We start from the raw sequence: 11,638 nt of genomic DNA, 5'->3' as shown, positions 1-11,638 counted from the left end.
GAGTCCGCACGTCCGGCCTTGACAGTGCCACATGAAGTCTCGCGCCGGCCTGTGCAGTTACAGTCACACACTCATCGTCATCATCATCACTATCATTATTATTATTAGCAGTAGTAGTAGTTATTTATTAGCCTTTGGTGTAAGATCCTTTTTGGAATTTCTTTGTTTCTCAGTCTTTAGGAGTTGGAGATGAGGCCTGTAGAGATGCAGTCACTGTAGCCTTTGGTTAGGTGGGAGGGGGGGGCCCGCTCTAGGCCTTCGTCTGCCCGTGGCTCCCCTGCGGTGCATTCTGGGAGGCGGGCAGCGATGCACTCTGGGAGTTGGGGTGCGGTGCGCTGTGGGAGGCCATGAGGGCAGCGCTGGGCGAGCTGGCGAGCGCCAGCACGGCACCGTGGGATGAGCCGAGCGGGGACGGGGCGGACATGGAGAGCAGCGGGATCCCCGACGAGTTGAGGAAGAGGGGGGCCGACACCAGGCCGCCCCCCCCTGCGGGGCCCCCCGCCCGCCCGCCCCCCGCCCCCGTGATCACCAGCCCGCCCCCCTGCTCCAGCGACGGCATGGAGAGCGCCCCGCTGCCGGCCAGCGCTGGGGGTGGCACGGAGGCAGCGATGTCAGCACGGAGGCAGCGATGTCAGCACGGCCGCGGCACACCCACCACCCCACCTCACTCTCCTTCCCTCCACGCCACTCTCTTACCTCTCCCCTCTCATCTCAGTACAGTTGGACTTACGAACAAATCGACTTACGAACAGACCTCTGGAACCTAACTCGTTCGCAAGTAGACGAGTCCCTTTATGCATTGTTTGGCACACTCACGTCGCTGGCTTTTTGAGCGACCCAATGGTTTTCGACTCCATTCAGCCGAGTATAGAAAACGTACTGCAACTCATATTTCGCGCAAAATGTGTGGGGCCATCTTAACCTCTATCCTGTCTACCGCTGAGTAATTCTCATCCACTCCTCAAGGTGAGATCATAGAAAAATTATAGGTTCAGCCTTTTAAAAATGCTGTTTAAGATCGTTTTTTTTATTATACACTTAAAAATTGCTTTAAAATGTCACCAAAACGTTTTCTGTTAAGAAAAAGGAAAACTTTTCAAGTGTACAGGGAAAACGAAATGACATGTCTCGGACCGTGTTCGCGAACACAAGGCAGATTTGAAACACGGCAGAACCAATACTTCTGCCGTGGCTGATCACTGCTTTAACAAGGTGGGTTCACACGATATTGTTTTTTTTCCGAGACCAAGGTACTCTGCAAACCTTCGGGCTACCATCAAAGATTTGTCCATGAAGCCATCCAGATATATAAACACAGACACAATTTCAACCGAGAAGATGAGAACAAACTGAGCAATCATTGGAAGGATGTTATTAAATGTTATTATTTGTAAAGTCATAACTTGCTGTGATGTTTCCATCCTTCCTGCTGTTGTTTAGCAGTTATTTCTGACTCTCTGAATTACATCACCTTGTTAAATGTCTTTACATTAACAGACTAAGGTCTCACTAACATAGCCACCGTTGCTCCCTTTTGCCTCGATGTAACGGTAGCTCTCGCTGTTTAATAGGCTGGATGTCTCACTGGCACGGCCACCGTTACGGTAGTTCTCTTGCGATGATACGCTGGCATCTCACTGTGCAGCAGCTAACGCTGCAGCTTGTGTTGCCCACGAGGTGGCGCTATGCCCGGTCCTCTGACACAGACATGCTATCTTCCCATTAAACTCGTTCACATTGACATGCCAATCTCTCACTTTAACGCAGCTGCTGTGCGTGCGGCGACAGGACTCCTTTCCATCTCTGACCCCGCCTACTTGCCCTTGAGTGACACCCACCTCAAACCTAGACATAACCTCTTGTTGCAGCAGCCCTTTCTTGTTCAGCAGTTCTACTGCTGTATCTTTCTACCTGATGACGATTGCTTGTGTTGCGATCGAAACGTCGTGATTTATTATTTATTTTTCGGCCTACGTGACTATACCGAAAGAACCAAAGAGTATGGATTCCTGCAATCACGAAAGCTTCAAGTCAAGATTGTACAGGGCTGCTGCGAAAATGCTCACAAGTGTTTGGTAAGTCTAAATGCTGTTTAAAGTTCCTTTAACTCAAAATTGGCAATAAATGTGTACATTGTGTTGTACAGTATAGTTCAGGTACTGTACATGTACAGTACATATTTTGGTTGCTAGGTATGAAACAACGTTCCCTCAGTTACGCTCCCTATTCCAAAATGATTCCATTGTTTCTTATGGGAGAAATCGCCCCGCTTTGCGTCGCATATGCAACGTTTACGGCCTTATGGTCCCTATCCCCCCCCTACCATTTCCCATTATTTTATGGGTGACAATGTCTCCGTTATACATCGTTTAGTTACAAGTATAAACTTTCAGGTCCCTAACCCTGACTTACTATAACGGGGATTTCCCCGTATGTGCTGGTGAGTGTGTGGGTGTCTGTGTGTTCGTACCTTGTATGGTAGCCAGCGTGTTGTTAGTGAGCAGAGCTGGGTTGAGCGCTCCCCCGAGCCCAGAGCTCATGCTCAAAAGAGTGCCACTGCACACGCATAGGCACACACAGACAAACATCCACCCATGTAGCCTTAACAGACTGTTGGACCAAGTGCTGTTAGCGAATAACAGCACCTATGAAGCCTGACACAGTACACAGTGAGGGAGAGGGTGGTCAGCATTACGCCCCGTCACCTCCGTCTCACCAGTGCTGATGTTTACATGCGCCAGGTACTAATCTTTTAAGGTTGAGTCAACCTAGGGGAGACCCAGGACCGATTCAGATAATTATCGCCGATGTTGGTCACTGTGATTCGGAGTCGAACTCTGGTTGTCGGATTTCGTAGGGCAGTATGCTAATCGCTAAATGGCATGACCACAGACAAAGACCACCCAGTATAGCCTTAACACACTGTTGGGGCAAGTAGTTAGTGAGCACCTATGAAGGTCGGCACATTATACGAGGGAGTGGGTGGCCAGCACCACGCCCGGCCGCCTTTGTCTCCCCAGTGGCGATGTTTACACACTGCACTAGGTACTCATTTGAGGCTGAGTCGACCTCGGGGAGGCCCAGGACTGGCTCTGATAATCGTCACTGGTGTTGGCAGTGAGCGGGAATCGAACTCGGGTGACCAGGTTCGTAGCACAGCGCACTTACCGCGACACTACCGCTCCCCACAGTAACACAATCACACATGTACACAGACACGGCACCGTAACACCCGGCTTGCGTAGATGCTTGCACCTCTACAGATGACGGACTTTCAATCGACACCAACATTTTAAATGTAGCGCCGTGGTGGCGAGATATTAATTACCTCGCCTGGTATGCAGGAGGTCGTGTTTTCAATCCCGACCCTGACGCCTGCTGTATATTTGTTTGCATGCTCTCCCTGCAGTCGCGTGGAATTTTCTTCGGGTTCTCAGAGTTTTCCCCTCAACATTTTAGAATCAACATCACGCGTTTAGAGCATTTGGCTACTGCTATGAATTTCCACACGATGATAAATAATAAGCCACTTCTTTGAGCTTATCATTGGCGATAGCCTGGTTACTTCTGAAAAAGGGCTACACAGATCAGTGGGCCTTACCTTGTAATATAGAAATAGTAGTGAATGTGGATTGTATAAGGTTTGTTCAAAGTGGCAACAACAACAACCGCCATTCGCCACTAAGTGGCGGTGAGGTCACCACGACGCTTGTGCCAGGCCATGTGCACCTTGAGGCCACGTGAAGTCTCAAACGCCCGCTGGCAGGAGGTCACGGGACAGACCCAGGTGCCACAGGTCGAATGACTGAAATGACTGAGATGACTGGCTGATGCACCACCTGTGCCCCCTACTGTGCCAACTTGCTGTGCACACACGAGCATACAACCGGAGAGTGCTATGGACTCGCAGGTTAAACCGCGTTGGCCCTCACGCCGCGTGAACTTAACTTCCACCCAACACATCCCGGCCACTCCTTACCCCGCGAGCTGCGAAGGGCTCACCAGCCCCGCGTTTCCGGCTCCCGCCAGCATCTGCCCACCGGAGATGAGCCCCCCACCGCCACCCCCCAGCGAGCCCAGCAGTCCCCCTCCTCCGCCACCACCGCCACAGACGCCACCACCACCACCGGGCCCCCCGTTGGTGCTGCTCGAGCCGCCGAGCGATGAGAGCAGTCCCGAGCCAGAGAGCAGGCTGGCGGCCGATGTGGTGAGGTTGCAGCTGGTCGGGGCGATGACGAACGAGCAGCCAGTGCTGATCGGCACACCGCCGCCGCCGTGCGTGCCACTGCTGCTGAGCGCCGTGGACAGGAGGCTGTTGGCGAAGGTGGCCGGGGTGATGGTCTGAGCGCCTCCTCCGCCGCCGGGGCCCAGCGAGCCGTGGGTGCAGGCGTGCGCCGCCCCGCCGTGCATTGCGGGCGACGCGGAGGACGAGAACATGGCACTGGCGGGCACCGGCGAGGAAAAGACGGTATGGGTGGAGGGCAGGAAGGACGGGGAGGGCGTGGACGCCGGCAGGATGGCGGCGCCGGAGGAGGAGGAAGAGGGGGTGGAAGGAGCCAGCGAGAGAGCCAGCGAGTCGCTCGAAGTGGCAGCGGCGCCCGCCAGTGGAGGGGAGCCCACGGAGGAGGGGGATGAGATGGCCGGGTCGGAGACGCCGCTGAGCACCGAGGCCATGTCGCTCGCTACGCACGCGCACGCACAGATACAGATATACATAAAGACACGCACGCAGAGACACGCACGCAGAGAGATACATAAAGACACGCACGCAGAGACACGCACGCAGAGACACGCAGAGATATGGATACACACGCAGATACATGAACAGAGATTTCCGTAGAGATACATAGACATACGCACGCAAAGACACACACAGAGATATACAGAGCTGCACTACAAACCTGGCGATCCGAGTTCGATTCCCACTCATGGCCAACACCAGTTGGAAAATATTTGAACGAGTCCTGGGCCTCCCCTAGGTCGACTCAGCCTCAAATGAGGATCTGGTCCAGTGTGTAAACATTATCACTAGGAAGACAAAAGCTGGGCGTGGTGTTGGCCACCCACCCCTTTGTGTGCCGTGCCACCCTTCATAGGTGCTCGCTAACAGCACTTGCCCCAACAGTCTGTTAAAGCTATACAGGGGATCTTTGTCTTTGTTGTGTGTGTGGAGTTTGTATGTTCTCCCTCTTGTTTTGGATGTGTTTCCACTGGCTTCTCCAATTTCCTCTCATAGCTAAACACATACACACATTGGAACTGATATTGGTTAAATATCCCCAATGCTGAAAAAAATAACCTGCAAATTACTAAGTTTGGATCACACACAGCAACATTGACCCTCCTACTGTGGTGGTGAGATGTTAACCGCCTCGCTTGGTATACAGGAGGTCGTGGGTTCGAACCAGAAACTGACGCCTGCTGTATATTTGCAGTTTGCGTGTCTCTCTCCTCGTGGTCACGTATATTTTTCTCTGGGTTCTTCGGTTTTTGCCTCTACATTTGGAAACATGCGTCGATATTAATTATCAAAGGCTCGCTGGCAGGAGGTCATGGGACAGACCCAGGTACCGTGGGTTGCCTGACTGACACATGCCTATTCAGCCAATTCAGTATTTGGCTGCTACACATTTCCACTTGATAAGCAACTTCGTTGAGTTAATATTTGTGGCAAGGTCGCATCTAAACAAGGAACACAGTTCAGTGAGCCTTTCCTGTTAAAAAAACAGTTTATAGCTTACTCTGGTTCTTTTGGTAAAGTTACGTAGAAAGAAATTAAATTATAATAGAATACGACGTTTCGATTGCAACACAAGCAACCATCATCAAGTACAAATGAATGAGAAAACAAACATAGTTTCACACTTAACTTCTAATTTAGAAATCTTTGGAAGAACGTAATCAACCAGGCTATGCATTAACTGTGTGCTAATCGACTATCTGTGTTGCATTGCATTACACTTCCTAATTTTACTAAATGTGCTTTCTACCGTGCTTGTTTCTAAGTCCATTCTCTCCTCCAGCCGCTATGGGCAGTAATTCCACACAACTCCCCCTCTGCCCCCCCCCCCTCTCTATTTATGGCCTCGACACAGAGACGTTGTCTTTCTGTGCGCCTATGTGTGTGTCTCTCTCTGTTTGTCTCTGTGTGAGTCTCTCTCTGCTTGTGTGTCTGTCTGTGTGTCTCCGTGTCTATGTTTTGTCTCTCTCTCAAATTTAGCAATCTTTGCAAGAACGTAATTGACCAGGTGGAGTGTTGACTGTTGTGTTGGCCGACTCTCTGTGTTGTATAGCATTATATTTCTAAGTTTACTCGGCTTGTTTTCTCATTCATTTGTACCTGATGATGGTTGTTTGTGTTGCAATCGAAACGTCGCATTCTATTATTATTTAATTTAATTCTACGTGACTTTACCAAAAGAACCAAAGAGTAATTCCTGCAGTCACGAAAGCATCGAATCTAGTTAGTTTATAGCTTAGTTTTTAGTGTATTGGGAAAACTTGGCAACTTGGCAACTCACGGGCAAACAAGTGGAATAAAAACAATTCGCCCCCCTTCATATCCATCCATCGATGTATTTTTCCATAAAAAGGACTCATCAGCCACGAGTCCTTCTGGGCACGCCACAACTTCAGCGGCAATGACTCAGCGAAGGCAAACTGGGGAGCAGTGTCAACAGTCAGCAGTCTCGCGGACAGCGAGGCGCGGATGAGACCAACGTCAAGACCGATGACGCGGGAGGGAGTAGGAGGGGCGACAGATGCGGTGGTGGAGCAAGGGGGAACGGGCGGGGATGGGACGGGAGGGTGATGGGGCGGGAGAGGGGGGGGGTGGGTTTGTTTGCGAGGGGTCACGTCGGGACACCCGGGAGACTCTCTTCCTTACTCGGTGCCGTCTAAAGTTCCCCGCGTCTCTCCACGTCTCTCTACGCTACTCCACGTCTATCTGCGCCACTCGCGACTCCGTCACCTCGTTGGTATTGCACGCGTCGTGTTTCGCTGCTGGCGCACGGATGTACAAAGCGCCGTTCCCTCTCCTCCTTCACACCCCGGCGCCGCCCGGGCTGACTGTCATCACCCTCTTCCTGCTGTCTTCTTCCCCCTTGATGAATCCCGCTCGCAGTCCTCAATATCCCCCCACTGCCCCCTCCCCCCATCACCACGTCCAGTGTGCACGCAGTATATGCGCGCATACTCATTCCGGGTGAGCGTGTGTGTTTCTGTGTATGCGTGTGTGCACATGTGTGGGCGGCGGTGGTATAGCGGTCAGCGCTTTGCTGCGCTATGAACCCGGAAACCCAAGTTTGATTCCCGCTCACGGCCAACACCGGTGACAATTATCTGAATCGGTTCCGGGCCTCCGTTAGGTCGACTCAGCCTCAAATGTGTACTTTGTGCGGTGTGTAAACATCGCCACCGGGGAGACAAAAGCGGTTGGGCGTGGTGTTGGCAACCCACCCCCTTGTGTGCCGTGCCAGCCTTCATAGGTTGTACTCGCTAACAGCACTTGCCCCAACAGTCTGAGCAGTCTGCTCGTTAAGGGCTACACGAAGGGGGAGGGGGGCCTTTGTCTTTTTGGTTCGCAATACGTCGAGAGAGCTTTCAGCAACTTTCAATAAACTACGCAGGTGGATGGGGGCGGGCGGCACGATTCCCACGGCCGCCATGCCGATCACAGGGGGGTGAGGGAGCGTTGGGGGGTGCCTGCCGGACAGACGGACGGGGCCCGGGAAACCAAGCCAGGGGGTGGGGGGGGGGGGACGGCTGGGGCAGTGACAGAGGTGGCCCAGAGGTGGCACTTTTGCCGCTCATCACAGAGGTTCGCGGTTCGAATTCCGGCAGGCCGTCCTGCGTTAATACTACGGTGTGTGTAGCTAGTAAGTAGAAATTCTTTTGCACCGTACATAGCCAACCACATTAATCGGAGGTGCGTATTGGTGGTGCATGCGGTGGTGCATATTGACCGTAAAATACTACGACCACTACCACATCGCGCCGTCCGGCCGTCCGTTTCACTCGGAGTGGACATTAGAGATCACCTAACGTATTAAAACTAAAACTATTTTTTTATTTCACCAGGTAAGGCCCACTGGACTATATCACTCTTTTTCAGAAGCGACCTACCCACAAATGTCAGCTTAACGAAGTGGCTTAGCACGTGGAAATATATAACAGCCAAATACTCTAAACGCATGATTCTATATGTGGAGGGGAAAAACCGGATGACCTGGAGAAAAATCCACGTGACCACAGGGAGAGATAACGTGCAAACTCCAAAAATACAAAACCCATGAACCTCCTGCATACGAGGCGATGTAGTTAACATATCGCCAATACAAGGAGAGTGTAGAGGGGTGGGGGTCACTACAGGAGAGTGTGTAGAGGGGTGGGGGTCACTACAGGAGTGAGTGTAGAGGGGTGGGGGTCACTACAGGACAGTGTGTAGAGGGGTGGTGGTCACTACAGCAGAGAGTGTGTAGAGGGGTGGGGGTCACTACAGGAGAGTGTGTAGAGGAATGGGGGTCACTACAGGAGTGTGTGTAGAGGGATGGGGGTCACTACAGGAATGTGTAGAGGGGTGGGGGTCACTACAGGAGTGTGTAGAGAGGTGGGGGTCACTACAGGAGAGTGTGTAGAGGGGTGGGGGTCACTACAGGAGTGTGTGTAGAGGGGTGGGGGTCACTACAGGAGTGAGTGTAGAGGGGTGGGGGTCACTACAGGAGTGTATAGAGGGGTGGGGGTCACTACAGGAGTGTGTAGAGGGGTGGGGGTCACTACAGGAGTGTGTAGAGGGGTGGGGGTCACTACAGGAGTGTGTAGAGGGGTGGGGGTCACTACAGGAGTGTGTGTAGAGGGGTGGGGGTCACTACAGGAGTGTGTGTAGAGGGGTGGGGGTCACTACAGGAGTGAGTGTAGAGGGGTGGGGGTCACTACAGGAGTATGTGTAGAGGGGTAGGGGTCACTACAGGAGTGTGTAGAGGGGTGGGGGTCACTACAGGAGTGTGTAGAGGGGTGGGAATTACTACAGGAGTGTGTAGAGGGGTGGGGGTCACTACAGGAGAGTGTGTAGAGGGGTGGGGGTCACTACAGGAGTGTGTGTAGAGGGGTGGGGGTCACTACAGGAGTGAGTGTAGAGGGGTGGGGGTCACTACAGGAGTATGTGTAGAGGGGTGGGGGTCACTACAGGAGTGTGTAGAGGGGTGGGGGTCACTACAGGAGTGTATAGAGGGGTGGGGGTCACTACAGGAGTGTGTAGAGCGGTGGGGGTCACTACAGGAGTGTGTAGAGGGGTGGGGGTCACTACAGGAGTGTGTGTATAGAGGAGTGGGGGGGGGCACTGCTTTGTAGAGGGGGGCTCACCGGAGAGTTTGAGCGTGGAGAGCGAGGGGCTGGCGGAGAGGATCACGGTCTGTGGCATGGGAGGGCTGTTTGTTACCAGACTCACGGGGCTCGTCACCTGGAGCACGCACAGACACACAACACAAACACCCCGTGTAGCTTTAACACTGTTGGGGCGAGCGCTGTTAGCGAGCAGCAGCACCTATGAAGGCCGTCACGGCACACGAGGGGGTGGGTGTGGCCAGCACGACTGGCCGCCTTCGTCTCCCCAGTGGCGATGTTTACACTCCACACCCAGTTTCTCATTGAAGGCTGAGTCGACCTATGGGAGGCCTAGGACCGGGTCAAATATTCGCTGCTGTTCTTAGTCGTGAGAGGGAATCAAATTCGGGTCGCTGGGTTCGTAGTGCAGTTCGCCAACCACTGCGCCACCGATCCCCACAGACACGCACACACACATAAACACTTATATACACACACCACCTGCCATTCACCACTAAGTAGCGGTGACAACATGACAGCACGAGTGCCAGGCTAGGTGCACTTTAAGGCCACGTGAAGTGTCGAACGCCTGCTGACAGGAGCTCACGGGACAGACCCAAGTGCCATACCCATGGCTGAGATGACTGGCAGATGCACCACCTGTGCCCCCTACTGTGCCAACTTGCTGTGTTTTAGCCACGCAGCACTCCGTTCATTTTTGTTAGTTACTCCTCTGCCCTCCGCTGTTGCTGGAGAGCGACTGCTGCCAACTGCCCAGTAGCATCCATCACGAGCCTCTCCATAGAGGCTAATCTTGACACCGCTGGTACTGGCCATTGGCAAGTCTACATCCACCTGGACCGCATCAGCCCATCTCTTCTCTAGCCCATGCCGCACTTCTTTAGCCCCCTCATATACACACACACATGCAGACACTTATACAGATGCACAAAGCTCCCTCGTATAGCCTTAACAGACTGTTGGGGCAAGTGCTGTTAGCAAGTAGCACCTGTGAAGGCCGGTACGGCACACGAGGGGGTGGGTAGCTAACACCACACCCGGCCGCCTTTGTCTCCCCAGTGGTGATGTTTACACAATGCACCATGTACTCATTTGAGGCTGAGTCGACCGAGGGGAGGCCCACGACCGGTTCAGATAATCGTTACCAGTGTTGGCCGCCAGTGGGAACCAAACTCGGGTCGCCGGGTTCGTAAAGGCAGCGGGCTGACCGTTGCACTACTGCTCCCAATACAGACATACAACAACCGCCATTCGCCACTAAGTGGCGGTGATGTCACCACCACACTTGTGCCAGGCTATGTGCACGTTGAGGCCAAGTGAAGTGTCGAACGCCCGCTGGCAGGAGGTCACGGGGCAGACCCAGGTGCCACGAGCCGACTGAGATGATGCACCACCTGTGCTCCCTACTGTGCAAACTTGCTGTGCTTTAGCCACCTGGCGCTCGGCTCATTGTTGTGAGCGTCGCTCCTCCGCCCTCGGTTGGGCAACTGCCTCCAACTGCCCAGTAGCGTACTTCACGACCCTCCTCCACAGAGGCCGATCTTGACACCGCTGGTACCAGTCATCGGCAAGTCCACTCAGCTCCACATCCTCCTGTACCACATCACTCCATCTCTTCTCTAGCCCGTGCCGCGCCTGTTTAGCCCCCTCGATCCGGCCAAACAAAAGCTGTTTAGGCATGCGGTGGCTGGGCATGCGGGCTACATGACCCAGCCAACGCAGCCTTGCCTGCCGGAGGAGCTCACCGATGGGACTTTGTCCAGATCTTTCAAGGATTTGTGAGCTCCTCACACAATCCAGCCTGGTTAAACCCAGGATGGATCGTAGGCAGGCCAGCCTCAATGTTTCTAACTGGCGAAGATGTTCCATTAGGGGGGTCCACGGGAGGGAATGACCATGGCCCAGAAGACCTGAAGCTTTGTGTGGAGCGACAGACCAGGTAGCTTCCACACAGCGTTTCGCAACCGATGAAAAGATAATGCCGCTCGACTGATTCGGAGTGAGACCTGTGCTGTTAAACCGGAGCCGGTCATGAGCACACTGCCCAGGTATGGGAAACTCTCCACTCTCTCCACATCTGCCCTATCACCAATTGGGAGTTGTGGGGGTGGAGTGTATGATGGTACAAAATACCCAGGCAGGTGCTTAGTTTTGGTGGGGCTGATGGTAAGGCCCCACCTCTTAGTGGCAAGCTCCAGGTTCAGCAGCAGTGCCTCCAATTCCTTCTCTGAGTGAGCAGCAATTGCCAGATCATCGGCATACATAACATGGTTGAGCAATAGGGAGCCATCCCTGG

General features: G+C 53.4%; 1 protein-coding gene across 1 annotated transcript in view; it reads right to left on the bottom strand.

The window, feature by feature from the left end:
* Nucleotides 1-250: 250 nt before the first annotated feature.
* LOC144952021 (uncharacterized) overlaps nt 251-11,638 on the bottom strand; it is a 96,104-nt gene continuing 84,716 nt past the window's right edge. The window contains exons 13-16 of the mRNA XM_078882412.1: nt 9,361-9,457; nt 3,980-4,682; nt 2,471-2,556; nt 251-585 (exon numbers count right to left, since the gene is read on the bottom strand). Of these exons, the coding sequence (XP_078738538.1) occupies nt 251-585; nt 2,471-2,556; nt 3,980-4,682; nt 9,361-9,457 (1,221 nt within the window). The remainder of the gene's footprint in view (nt 586-2,470; nt 2,557-3,979; nt 4,683-9,360; nt 9,458-11,638) is intronic.

This window comes from Lampetra fluviatilis, chromosome 65 (genome assembly GCF_964198595.1).
Source record: "Lampetra fluviatilis chromosome 65, kcLamFluv1.1, whole genome shotgun sequence".
NCBI classification, from domain to species: domain Eukaryota; kingdom Metazoa; phylum Chordata; class Hyperoartia; order Petromyzontiformes; family Petromyzontidae; genus Lampetra; species Lampetra fluviatilis.
This window is presented reverse-complemented; position numbering and strand designations above follow the sequence as displayed.